Raw genomic sequence first — 14,592 nt, forward strand, 5'->3', positions numbered from 1 at the left:
AGATAAGAACCCATACACCCCAGATAAGAACCCATACACCCCAGATAAGAACCCATACACACCAGATAAGAACCCATACACCCCAGGTAAGAACCCATACACACCCCAGATAAGAACCCATACACCCCAGATAAGAACCCATACACCCCAGATAAGAACCCATACACCCCAGATAAGAACCCATACACACCAGATAAGAACCCATACACCCCAGATAAGAACCCACACACCCCAGATAAGAACCCATACACCCCAGATAAGAACCCATACACACCCCAGATAAGAACCCATACACCCCAGATAAGAACCCATACACCCCAGATAAGAACCCATACACCCCAGATAAGAACCCATACACCCCAGATAAGAACCCATACACCCCAGATAAGAACCCATACACCCCAGCCTGTTTCCTCCACCAGGGGAAAATAGTCATTGTTGAAGTATATTCAGTACACTCAGGATCAGGAACCGAACTCTTGGACCAACACATACACTCCAGGACCAGGAACTTCTCCTTCATCTCAACCCGCTAACACTCATTGAGGGTTGGGATTTGAACGAGGTTTTCTTTGGTTTAGTATTTTATTTCATTTAAATACCTCTATGTTGTTTTATTTCAGTTCTTTTGTGTAAAAGTCAGCGTTGTGTATGTTTTGCTGTTGTGAGGCAATAAAACTGTCAACTGTTCAACTGCACATCAGCTCCTCTCGCGGGTTAGTCGAGGCAAAGCCCTCACCGAACCCGGTTAGATGTTAGCGCCTCTACTGTCGCCCCTAGTTTGCACCGGAGGCGTTACGCATATATCCACACGGAGTAGCTGTGAGGGTTTGTGAGACTCAGACACTGTCTCAGGGCAGAAGAAGAAGAATCCTGATGAAGGCTGGAGAGACGGTCCACCGGAGGGAACCCTGATGGATCCGTACAGGGCTCGGTGCTGACCTCACTTGATAAAAGGTAAATGTCTGCCACGTCCTGGACCAGGCCGTGTCTGCTGGATGGTAAAGTGACTCTGGGGATGGCGAGCCAGACGACCCCATGTTGGTTCTGATGCTTTAGCTTAGGCTGGACTTCAGACTCGGCCTGGGTGGTTTTATTTTATTGGATTTATTTTGGCTCAGTTTATTTGGGGAGGCAGGAGTCAGGAGACATCACAGAAATATGAACCTGAACAAACTGGGGACTCCAGAGACCGACAGAGATATTAGCCATTTTATTTCAGCTTTATGGACTCTGCACTTGAACTTATTCCTACTGTAGTCCACAGTGAACCACAAGTCTACGTCATGATGGTCTATGTCATAATGATCTAGTCTACATCATGATGATCTAGTCTACATCATGATCTACGTCATAATGATCTAGTCTACGTCATAATCTACATCATAATGATCTAGTCTACATCATAATGGTCTAGTCTACATCATAATGATCTAATCTATGTCATAATGAACTAGTCTACGTCATGATCTACATCATAATGATCTAGTCTACGTCATAATGAACTAGTCTACGTCTTGATCTAAGTCATAATGATCTAGTCTACGTCATGATCTACGTCATAATGCTCTAGTCTACGTCATGATCTACATCATAATGAGCTAGTCTACGTCATAATGGTCTAGTCTACATCATGATCTATGTCATAATGATCTAGTCTACGTCATGATCTATGTCATAATGATCTAGTCTACATGATAATGGTCTAGTCTACGTCATGATCTACGTTTTAATGATCTAGACTACGTCATAATGGTCTAGGTGAGTCCAGGCTGTTACAGAATAAAGAAATCAAGCCAGCCCACATGTTGGTCTGTACTGCAGCGATGTTTTATTAAACACTGAAGCTAACTGAGCGACCTCTGACCTCCACCCTGCTACTCTGAAACCAAACTATGTCAACACCAAACCCCAGTGACACGATGAGTCTACATTCATGCTGTCTATAACTCCATCTGTCTGTCGCTCCGTCTGTCCACCGGCGGTGGCCGTCTGTGGTCCTAGGCCTCAGTGGGCGACTCATCGTCGTCCCCAACCACCCCCTTCAGGTAGACCCTCTTAAACTCCTCAAAGACCATGTCATGTGACTCACTGTACCAGAGAGAGAGAGAGAGAGAGAGAGAGAGAGAGAGAGAGAGCCAGAGAGACCGAGATTACTCCTGTTATCTCATCACAAAAAGATAAGCAGGTAGACATGCAGGACAATGGACAGAGATAGACAAGCAGACAGGAAGACAGGAAGAAAGGCAGGCAGGCAGTAAGACAGACAGACAGGCAGACAGGCAGGAAGGCAGGCAAACAGACAGACAGGCAAACAGACACACAGGCAGACATACACACAGGAAGGCAGAAAGTCAGACAGACAGGCAGGCAGGCAGACAAGAAGACATACATACAGACAGGCAGGCAGGAAGCAGGCAAGCAGACAGACAGGAAGGCAGGCAGGCAGGCAGGCAGGCAGGCAGAAAGACAGACAGACAGACAGGCAGGCAGGCAGACAGACAGACAGACAGGCAGGCAGGCAGGCAGACAGGCAGGGAGCAGGGAGGCAGACAGACAGGAAGACAGACAGACAGGCAGACAGGCAGACAGACAGACAGGAAATCAGACAGGCAGGCAGACAGACAAGTAGACAGACAGCTGGTGAGTTTTCCTTGGCTGTGTTTGGGTGTATAACTTGTATGTGAACTCGTCTCAGCTTCTCCTCCTTCATCCTCCTTTTTCTGAACTCAGCTGGAACGAGTTCTCTCTTTCATCAGCATCATCCTCCACTGACAGAACACCCCCCTTCATCCTCCTCTACATCCTCCCCTTCATACCCTATACATCCTCCTCTTCATCCCCTTCTACATCCTCCTCTCCATCCCCTCTACATCCTCCTCCTCCTCTTCATCCCCCTCTACATCCTCCCCTTCACACCCTATACATCCTCCCCTTTGTCCCCCTCTACATTCTCCCCTTCACCCCCTCTACAGCCTCCTCTTCACCCCCTCTACAGCCTCCTCTTCATCCCCTCTACAGCCTCCTCTTCATCCCCCTCTACATTTTCTCATGAACAATGACCAGCAGGTAGACATGAATTTCTCACATGGAAGTAAAGAAAAAACAGTCTCACCTCTCCTTGGCTGAAGATGTAGATGAAAGACAGACAGGCAGACAGGCAGACAGGCAGACAGAAAAAAGAAGAAACAAAAGGACAGAGTGAGACAATGGAAGTTGACCTGTGTAGAAAAAGAGTTCATCATCTCAGTTCTTCAGAACAGGAGCAGGAATTCTGTTTTCATTTAAAAGTTGAAACTTTTTCTAGAAAGACCTTCTTCAGTTTATCTGACGGGAATAAATGATGATTTTTCTTCTTCAATTTTTCACACAAAGATCTTAAAGTTCTGCCTTCATCTTAAACCTTGAACCGTTACCGAGTTAATTTCACTTAAATGTCACCCCTTCCTGCAGGGTGAACCAGGAAGTAGTCAGCACCATCATCCACCGTGGACCATCAGGACACTCACATCAGAACTTTCCCATTCACTTCCACACACGTGGTGGATGGTTGGAAGATGGCTGCAAGCTACAAAGTACCGCCGAAGTGTGACGAGACCAGGCCATACGAGTGTTGGGAAAATGAAATCACTGTATGGACGCGGGTCACTGAACTCCACAAGAAGCAGCAGGCGCTGGCGGTTGCGTTGGGTGCTGGAAGGGCGAGCCAGAGAAACCGCCATGGAGACACCGGTGGAACAACTGGACAGTGATACCGGTATGGTGACATTATTAGCGAAACTGGACGGTGTGTTTCTGAAGGAGGAAAAGGACAGAGCACATGCAGCATATTCTCATTTTGATGGCACAACCAAAGACAGTTGGGTTTCCATGGCAGACTACATCATTGACTGAACAGCGATACAACCGGATGAAAAAGTACGACATGGCGCTCCCAGAAGCTGTGTTGGCCTTTAGACTGTTGGACACAGCTCGTCTCGACGAGAGAAACAGACGACTTGCACCGGCAGCGTGGACGGACTTGACGTTTTCATCAGGGAAGTGGACGCTCAAGCAGATTTTTGGAGGGAAGACGACAGTCTCGTCACATGGAATACAACTAAACCAAGACGCAGCACTCTTCACAGAACAAGGACAAGGAAAAGGCAAACGAAACACCACGTTTCAAAGTGGACAACGAAAGCAAGCGTTGCCAGGTACCAACCCCTGGGATAAGTTTGGTAAGCGGTCAAGATGTGCGGCCTGTCAAAGCACTGTTCATTGGGCTAAGGACTGCCCCCGCAAGAAAAGCGACCGAGTAAGATTAACTGAAGATGAGACTGTAGAGGAGGTTAACATCACGTCATTTGCTAAATCGCCCATGTCTGACACTGAGGTCTCTCTGACCGAATCATTAGGCTCGGCTATCACAGACACTGCTTGCACTCGTGCAGTATGTGGGGGGAAGTGGCTTGACAGTTATGTTAATGAGCTCACTGAAGCACAATTAAACAAGATGATGGAAACAGAACGTCCCGAGTGTAGACCATTTCGATTTGGGGATGGGAACTTAGTGTTTTCCACCAGAAAAGTGAAGCTACCTGCTAAAATAGGACAAACAAAATGTCACATTGAAACTGAAGTGGTCAGAGCTGACATTCCACTGCTGCTCAGTAAGACGTCCCTGAAGAAGGCCGGAGCTGTTTTAGACATGGAGAATGACAGAGCTGTGATGTTTAAGCAACCTGTACCAACTGAATTCACTAGCTCAGGACACTACTGTGTGGACATAAGAGACAAAGATAACACAAGAAGACAAATCAAAGATGTGGTACTTGCAGCTACAGATGGAGAGACTCAAACTGAAGATGAGGCCCTGACAGTGACCGGGAGCATGTCCCCAGATGAGAAACGCAAAGTCCTTCTCAAGCTTCACAAACAGTTTGGCCACGCCTCAGCAGACAGGCTGCAGAGGCTTATTCAAAGCCCAGGGAATAACGACAAAGAATGCCTCGCTATTTTACAGCACATAGTACATAAATGTGACATATGTCAGAGGTACAGCAAGACCAAGCCAAAGCCAGCTGTGGGTCTGCCTCTAGCTACGGAGTACAATTAAACTGTGGCATTGGACCAGCACGAGTTAGAAGGAACCTGGTGTATGGTACCTACATATCATCGACCATTTCACACGTTTCAGCGCAGGAAATATTGTGAAGGCAAAGAAATCCTCGGAAATGGTCAACTCTTTCATTCACACATGGATAAGCGTCCATGGTCCCCCATGGAGATTATACCGTGATAATGGTGGAGAATTCAACAATGAGGAGTTCAGAGACATGGCCGAGAACTTCAACATTGAGACGAGGACAACAGCAGGATACAGTCCATGGAGCAACGGCCTAGTGGAGAGGCACAATCACACTCTCACCGACAGCAGCCAGAAGGTGAAACGAGTAAAGGGATGTGACTGGCAAACAGCCCTAGACTGGGCCCTCGTGGCTAAAAACTGTGTGCAAAATGTTCCTGGTTATAGTCCATATCAACTTGTATTTGGTCAGAACCCTAACCTCCCCTCTGTATTAGCTGATAGGCCGCCTGCACTAGAGGGCACTACAGTGAGTGTGAGGGTAGGAGAACCCATATCAGCTTTGCATACTTCTAGGAAAGCTGAACGTTCAGAAAGGATTAGGAGAGCACTGCGTAAGCAGCTCAGATCCACTGATGAAAAATATGAGACAGGAGACAACGTCTACTACAAACGAGCTGACAGCACAGAATGGAAGGGACCGGGGGTAGCTACTGGTCAGGATGGAGCTGTTGTATGTGTTAGGCATGGTGGTGTCCTTGTTAGAGTGCACCACTCAAGGCTTAATAAGGTACAAACACAAGAACAGGAAAAGCAAACAGGTGATGCTAGCAGTGAAACAAACGCTGAGAGAGACATCACAAACGGAATAACAAATAGTGAAGAGGACACTTTAACCTTTAGGAAAAGTGATGAATGTGTTCCATACAGAGCCAACCTTGTAGGCAGGGCAGGCAAAGCCACAGCACCGCACAAAAACTGGTATATCCTGCAACGTGTTGAACCTGATGGCCGTTACGGCCAAAGGGAGGCAGTTGACGCGTCACGTGTTGATAGTCTCAACACTGGACCAAAAGCCGGGGGAGCTGATGTTCTTATAACAAAAGACATCTCAGTTGACACAGCTAAACAGGACGAAATAAAGAACTGGCGCAAAAATTGTGTTTTTGAGGAAGTTGAGGATGCAGGCCAAAAGTGGGTCTCCACCAGATGGGTCTGTGGTCTTAAAGAAACTGATAAGGGTGTTGTGCCTGAAGCCAGACTGGTAGCCAGGGGTTTTGGAGAATTTAATACCCAAGAGCTCCAGAAAGATTCCCCAGCCTGTGCCTCGGAATCTCTGAGGTTACTGTTAACAGTAACTTGTCAAAATAAGTGGCAAGTCTGTTCAATGGACATCAAATCTGCATGTTGGCAGGGCACGAAACTGTCTAGGGATGTTTATGTCCGTCCTCCCCCCAGGCGAGCAGGGAAGGGGTGTTATGGAAACTTCAGAAATGTGTCTTGCTGATGCATCATTGTATTGGTAGAACAAAGTGAAGGAGGTCATGCAGCAGAGCACACGTGGTAAAGTGTCACAGGTGGAGCCTGCAGTCTTTTATTGGTTAGACGAGCAGTGTGACGGGACAGGGGTACTTGCATGCCATGCAGATGATTTTCTCTGGGCAGCCTCACAAAACTTTTCGGCTCATGTGATTCCTCAGCTGAAGTCTAGTATGTTCCATGTGGGACGGGACGAACATGATAATGTCTCCCATGTAGGAATGGATTGTGTTACTGTTAATGGTGTAATACAGGTACATCAGCACAGCTACATGACAACCTGCAACCTATTCACACGCAACCAGCATGTGCTGCGCAAAAGGATGCTCCCCTTACCGAGACAGAAAAGATACTCTCTTCACATCATAACTACACTGTCATGTCCACAAATGTGGTCTAGATCTACTACTACTTCTACTTCTACTACTACTACTACTACTACTACTACTACTACTCACATCATAACTACACTGTGACATCCACACACATGGTCTTGATCTACTACTACTACTACTAATCACATCATAACTACACTGTCATGTCCACACATGTGGTCTAGATCTACTACTACTTCTACTTCTACTACTACTACTACTACTACTACTCACATCATAACTACACTGTGACATCCACACACATGGTCTTGATGTACTACTACTACTACTAATCACATCATAACTACACTGTCATGTCCACACATGTGGTCTAGATTTACTACTACTACTACTACTACTACTCCTACTAGTACTCACATCATAACTTTCATCTCTACACACGTGGTCTAGATAAGTGGGTTAAACTGGACTGGCTGGAACATGTCTGATGCTCCTGTTCGTTGTCCCATAAGACTGGGTTGTAAAGCTGGGCTTGAGAGTAAAATGACGTCATAACTGACAAGTATGTTGGAAAAAAACTACAGAAACAAGACCCAGGTTGTAAAAAATTGAATTTTTTATAAAGATAATTTTGGGGTATTTTTTACCTTTATCAGACAGTGAGAGTGAAGAGGCAGACAGGAAATTGGGGAGAGGGGTATGACAGGCAACAAAGGTTGCCAGCAGAAATCGAACCGGCGACCTTTTTGCAATCATGTGACCATGTGATCATGTGGTATGAGCTGTAACCATTCAGCTACAGAGGCACTCTAATAAAAATGTGTAAGTATTTGCTGATGACTAAGTGTTGTGTATTATTACAGTATTGAGTGAGTGTATGCCATCATGTTGAACGAATGTGGAAGGAGTGTCATTTAATGAGATTATGTTTTCCACAGACAGACAGATTACACTCACCGGCCACTTTATTAGGCACACCTGTCCAACTGCTCGTTAACGCAAATTTCTAATCAGCCAATCACATGGCAGCAACTCAATGCATTTAGGCATGTAGACATGGTCAAGACGATCTGCTGCAGTTCAAACCGAGCATCAGAATGGGGAAGAAAGGTGATTTAAGTGACTTTGCACGTGGCATGGTTGTTGGTGCCAGACGGGCTGGTCTGAGTATTTCAGAAACTGCTGATCTACTGGGATTTTCACGCACAACCATCTCTAGGGTTTACAGAGAATGGTCCGAAAAAGAGAAAATATCCAGTGAGCGGCAGTTCTGTGGGCGAAAATGCCTTGTTGATGCCAGAGGTCAGAGGAGAATGGCCAGGGCTACAGCAGCAGAAGACCACACCGGGTGCCACTCCTGTCAGCTAAGAACAGGAAACTGAGGCTACAATTTGCACAGGCTCACCAAAATTGGACAATAGAAGATTGGAAAAACGTTGCCTGGTCTGATGAGTCTCGATTTCTGCTGCGACATTCGGATGGTAGGGTCAGAATTTGGCATCAACAACATGAAAGCATGGATCCATCCTGCCTTGTATCAACGGTTCAGGCTGCTGGTGGTGGTGTAATGGTGTGGGGGATATTTTCTTGGCACACTTTGGGCCCCTTAGTACCAATTGAGCATTGTGTCAACGCCACAGCCTACCTGAGTATTGTTGCTGACCATGTCCATCCCTTTATGACCACAGTGTTCCCTTCTTCTGATGGCTACTTCCAGCAGGATAACGCGCCATGTCATAAAGCTCGAATCATCTCAGACTGGTTTCTTGAACATGACAATGAGTTCACTGTACTCAAATGGCCTCCACAGTCACCAGATCTCAATCCAATAGAGCACCTTTGGGATGTGGTGGACCGGGAGATTCGCATCATGGATGTGCAGCCAACAAATCTGCAGCAACTGCGTGATGCTATCATGTCAGTATGGACCAAACTCTCTGAGGAATGTTTCCAGTACCTTGTTGAATCTATGCCACGAAGGATTAAGGCAGTTCTGAAGGCAAAAGGGGGTCCAACCCGGTACTAGCAAGGTGTACCTAATAAAGTGGCCAGTGAGTGTATGTTTTCCACAGACAGATCTAATCCGGTTGCATCACAGTTGAACTGCTGCTGTCAGCAGCAGTTGAACAAGCTGATTAACAGCCGGGTCTTAAAGCAGCCGGGAAAAGGGCTGGCTGCCGGTTGGTTTACCTTCATCAGCTTCACCTCCATCACCCGACAGAAACAAAGGCCAAAAACTGCTCCGTCACTTCTCCATCATCATTCTATCTGTCTGTCACTCCTCTATCTAACATGGTTGAACTTGTTTCAGGCTTTGGATCATGTAGACACAGAGGTCATGAGGTGGAGAGAGGACTTACCTGGTTCAGGTCTTGGATTCATGAGTTTGAAAGGGACCTCCAGAGAGACCTCGCTGAAACACACACAAACATGGAGAAAAGATAAGAACATGTTGGCACTGAGAAGTATGATCTGTATTCTAGTTTTCAGAGAGACTGTGATGACACATACCTGGACCCAACCGTCCTGTTGGTGGAAGGAGAGAGAGAGAGAGAGAGAGAGAGAGAGAGAGAGAGAGAGAGAGAGAGAGAGAGAGAGAGGGAGAAGGAGAGAGAGAGAGAGAGAGAGAGAGAGAGGTTATGACAGAACCGTTGCTCCCTGTCATCTAATTCAAGCACCAAAACAGAATCAAACAGATCAACACATTAACACGCCTTCTGGAAGGCAGTTGGAATGTTGGGGATTCCCTTTCACACCCACGCTCCTAAAATGAGCCAGCAGCTGTGACTGGTTGGAAATAACCCCTCCTCCTGATGATGTCACAGAGTGATGTTCGACCGACTCACCCGGACGCCATCATTTTCACAACCACCCGGTAGGACACCAGGATGCCCTGCACCTCCTTAAGCACCTCCTCCTTCACCCTGCAGGAGGAGGAGGAAGAGAGACGGAGGAAGAACAGGGGATGAAGAACAGGGGATGAAGAACAGGGGATGAAGAACAGGGGATGAAGAACAGGGGATGAAGACCAGGGGATGAAGAACAGGGGAGGAAGAACAGGGAGGAAGAACAGGGGATGAAGAACAGGGGATGAAGAACAGGGGATGAAGACCAGGGGATGAAGACAGAGAAACAGAGCAAAGTTATGAGTGTGAATTAAAACATGAGCTGTGTCGTGGTGGGGTGTGTGGGCAGTAGTTCCTGTAGTGTGTAATGACTTGAGGGCCTGATACACTTTAGCTGTGTACTATTGTACAGTAGTACAGTTGTACTACTGGGACTACAGTAGTACCGTAGTACCGTAGTACAGAGCTAAGCTGTGAACTAGTGTGTCTAGAACTATAATCTGTGGCCGTGTTCCACGCGCTGTCCTGTTGTTGTTGTGTTGTTTTGGTCTCGTGTTGTTCCTTTCATTTTGTCTTGTTGTGTTGCCACTATGTTGTTTTGTTATCTTTTTGATGGTTGTTTGGTTGTTTGGTTGTTGTGTTGTTGTCTTACACGCTAGAGGAAGCCAGGTTTGTGTCCTCGTGCTTGAGTTTGCCATCCAGCGCGAGGCCTCTGCGGTCCGTGTTGTGGGCGAGCAGAGGGTACAGAGTGTATTCCTTCTTCAGGCTGGTCCCAGACAGCACCGTGTCGCTGGGGACCACACAAACACCACACCACACACCACACTGGTCTAAGACTGCAGCAGGACCCATGGCGTCTCTGTTCTCCGTTCAGGGAGACACCTTGTTGAGGGACGTTATTCCTGAAACAGTGCTGCTAGCAGCACTGTTTCAGGAATAACGTCCCTCAACAGACCTTCTACCTCTAACTAAGCGATATCTTGCTCTTTACTCTCAAATACGCAGTCACAGTCATGGCTGCTCTTTGAAATGACTATCTGCTGTCCTGCCGCCACCACAACAACCTGGAGCTCAGCGCTCTAAAGACGGTGGAGGCGGTTGTGGACTTCAGGAAGTACTCAGCCCCACCTGTCCCCATCACCCCGTGTGGCTCCCCACTCGACACTGTGGAATCCTTCCGCTTCCTGGGCACCGTCACCACCCAGGACCCCAAGTGGGAGCTGAACATCAGCTCCCTCACCAGCAGAGGTTGTACTTCCTGCTCACCTCCACCCTCATTGAGTCCACCCTCACCTCCTCCATCACTACCTGGTACGCTGCTGGCAGTGCCGAGGACAAGGGCAGACCGCAGCGTATCGTTCACTCTGCTGAGAGGGTGACTGCCCTGCGGGACCAGTACGCCTCAAGAACCCTGAGGCGAGCAGGAGAGACCACGGTGGACCCTTCCCACCCAGGCCACGGTCTCTTCAAAACACGCCCCTCTGGCAAGAGGCTACGGTCTACGAAAACCAGAACCTTGCATAACAAGAACAGCTTCTTCCCTGCAGGAGTAGACCTTTCAAACAAGCCCCCAGACACCCACAGTTACCGACACTGCCCCCCATCCCACCCCCACACCATGACAGACACCGTACACACCCACACCCACACCCACACCCACACCCACATCAAAGCGGCGTGTTGACAAGCTCATGTGCCACCACAGCCGAGCTACAGAGGGCCGCTACGAAGTCGTGCAGTGCAGGGCTGAACACGGCAAGCCATCGTCCGATGGACAGATTGCGAAGGAGGCTTTCCTAAACGGGTCGCAGGTCATGTTTGATGGGTTACCAGACGAAGACACGGTCATCAACAGGACCAAAGACATGTCCGTTTCTGTGAGACCTGTAGAGAGACGCAGTACAGACATGCTGAAAACCCAAGACGCCAGCTAACTCCTGCACGGGGAGCTGCGTCGGTATTCAGCGCAGCTCTCGGGCGGAGTGTGGATGTAAACGATGTCCTACGTCTAGCGGCGGTGGACAGATATTAAGACAAGCAAGGGTCTCAGGGAGGTGTCCTCCTATTGGATGACACCATGTCTTGTCTTGTCTTGTCCTGTATTGTATAATACCACGTGTCTTTTATCATCAGCCATCACTGCCAACCAACCGTTTGTCTGAGTAACCCTGATTGCCCCTGATTGCCCCATTTACCTGATTGCCCCTGCTTCACTCACCTGTATCCCTTTCTCTGATTGGCTGTTCTGTTCCTGCCCTGTCCTGCGCACCTGTGCTCAAGCTCCCTGATTGGCTTCCCTACGTGTATATATATATATATATATATATATATATATATATATATATATTCCCCCTGGTTGCCCTGGCTCCTCGTCGGACCGTCCCACACAGAGACACACAGAGACACACATATGGACTCGTGGTCGCCGGAGGCACCACGTCCTGTTTCCAGCCCTCCCTGCCGTGTGTGGCGTCTGGTCCCGTTGTCTGTAAGTTCGTTCGTTTTATTAAAACATGGTTCTAGCCCAGTCTGCCTCTGAGTCGTGTGTTTGGGTCCCCCACTCCTGCCCCCGGCGGGGCAGCAGGTACACCTCCACGACACCGTGAGATCATCTGCTAAACGTCCAGGAGCAGACGAATACTCTGGTTTCCATGCACCTCTACCTGTGATGTCAAAAACCCTCTGATGGTTTAAGATGTCCATCATGCCTCACTTATGACACATTTATAACACCTGGATGAAGCTTCATAACAGCTACAGCCTTTATTCACTGACACAGAGCCAGGAGTTCATGTCAGTATGAACAACTGTGTGATGACGCAGCTCATTATTTTCCACCACCATCACACTCCTGTCTGGACTAACCGTTAGAGAGACAGACAGAAACCTGAATGATACAGACAGACAGACAGACAGACAGACAGACAGACAGACAGACAGACAGACAGACAGAGACAGTGAATGATAGAAAGACAGACAGAGACAGCGAATGATAGAAAGACACAGAGAGACAGACAGAGACAGCGAATGATAGAAAGACAGACAGAGCGAGCGACAGACAGAGAGACAGACAGAGACAGTGAATGTGACATACCTGGTGTCTTCTTTGGCGACTGACTTGACATACTTGTCATTTGCATATAAAACCACATTGGTCACCTGTTCAACTGAGAAAACACACAGACAGACAGACAGACAGACAGACAGACAGACAGACAGACAGACAGACAGACAGACAGACAGACAGACAGGCAGACAGACAGACAGGCAGGCACATAGGCAGATATAAAGGCAGACAGGCAGACAGACAGACAGACAGACAGACGGGCAGACAGACAGACAGACGGGCAGACAGACAGACAGACAGACAGACAGACAGACAGACAGACAGACAGACAGACAGGCAGACAGGCAGGCAGACAGACAGGCAGACAGACAGACAGGCAGACAGGCAGACAGACAGACAGACAGGCAGACAGACAGACAGGCAGACAGACAGGCAGACAGGCATGGGTGGATTTATAAAGTGACAGATTAAACCAGTGAACATCAGAACAGAGCTGTGGATAAACTGTGTCTTTTCTACAAGTATGGAACAATAGTCGTCCATAATGTCACCATGGTGACATGGACAACATTCCAAAGAGGAGCCTGTCGCTTAGCAACCACAGAGGAGAGTGGAGCCAACATGGCCGCCAGGTTCCCTGGGTGTAGGTGTAGAAAACAGGAAGCTAGTCTCACCGGAGACACTGATGTCTTTAATGTTTCTGCTGGAGGAGTTGGTGATCTCCACACTGGCTTTGATCGGTTCACCGTGGTAATACGTCTGGACACAGAGAGAGGGGGGGGGGGGAGAGAGACAGGGAGAGAGAGGGGGAGAGGGAGAGAGGGAGGGAGAGGGAGAGGGAGAGAGGGAGGGAGAGAGGTATAAATTAAAATCATAAAAACTCAAATGTAATATGATCATTAGGTATTTTGGTGATTGTCCCTTGTTTTCCTGCCGTTGCTTCTTCCCTGGTTTTAATTATAATCCCGTCTAACGTGTCTGTCAGATCCGTGTACACGTCACTTCTTCTCTGTCTGCCATCAAAATCCTGCAGATCGTTTCTGTCTGACTTACCCCGTCCTGTGTAGATACTGGGGATGGTTGTCTGAGTTCCATTCAAAATGAGTCAGACTCACTCACTGATTTCTAATGGCGTCTCCAGGACTTCTCCAGGACTTGTGGCTGAATTTCCATGACCAGAAGAGACTACTCTTAGAGCCGCCATCGAACAGGTGTGTTTAACATTACATGTGATGTTAAAGGTAGAACGAGCAGGATTTTCCTTCCCTCTCAGTCACCACTTGTGAGCCACTAGACTGCAGAGACCCTGTCTGTCCTCTGCCTGTGTGGCTGCGTACGGGACGTTTCTGGGCGTTAACCTTTGGGCTGCGATACTCTACAAAACGTAGCGACCAGGCACCAGATCGAGATCCCTACACGCACCCAACAGGAAGTCACGACAATGGCGGACACAGAGCTGAAAACGAGAGAGAATCTGGGCTTGGCTTTCACCCGCTGGCGAGCACTGAGGGAGAGGATGGGGATGAAGCACCGAGGGAGAGGATGGGGATGAAGCACTGAGGGAGAGGATGGGGATGAAGCACCGAGGGAGAGGATGGGGATGAAGCACTGAGGGAGAGGATGGGGATGAAGCACTGAGGGAGAGGATGGGGACGAAGCACTGAGGGAGAGGATGGGGATGAAGCACTGAGGGAGAGGATGGGGACGAAGCACTGAGGGAGAGGATGGGGATGAAGC

At 48.3% G+C, this 14,592-nt stretch overlaps 1 protein-coding gene across 1 annotated transcript in view; it reads right to left on the minus strand.

Annotated features, from left to right (window-relative positions):
- Positions 1 to 1,295: 1,295 nt before the first annotated feature.
- Positions 1,296 to 14,592, minus strand: part of LOC130115357 (S-arrestin-like) — a 37,418-nt gene continuing 24,121 nt past the window's right edge. Inside the window, exons 9-16 of the mRNA XM_056282977.1 lie at positions 13,530 to 13,614; positions 12,883 to 12,955; positions 10,441 to 10,578; positions 9,789 to 9,866; positions 9,454 to 9,468; positions 9,303 to 9,355; positions 3,116 to 3,125; positions 1,296 to 2,091 (exon numbers count right to left, since the gene is read on the minus strand). Of these exons, the coding sequence (XP_056138952.1) occupies positions 2,001 to 2,091; positions 3,116 to 3,125; positions 9,303 to 9,355; positions 9,454 to 9,468; positions 9,789 to 9,866; positions 10,441 to 10,578; positions 12,883 to 12,955; positions 13,530 to 13,614 (543 nt within the window). The 3' untranslated portion in view covers positions 1,296 to 2,000. The remainder of the gene's footprint in view (positions 2,092 to 3,115; positions 3,126 to 9,302; positions 9,356 to 9,453; positions 9,469 to 9,788; positions 9,867 to 10,440; positions 10,579 to 12,882; positions 12,956 to 13,529; positions 13,615 to 14,592) is intronic.

This window comes from Lampris incognitus, chromosome 7 (genome assembly GCF_029633865.1).
Source record: "Lampris incognitus isolate fLamInc1 chromosome 7, fLamInc1.hap2, whole genome shotgun sequence".
NCBI classification, from domain to species: Eukaryota; Metazoa; Chordata; class Actinopteri; order Lampriformes; family Lampridae; genus Lampris; species Lampris incognitus.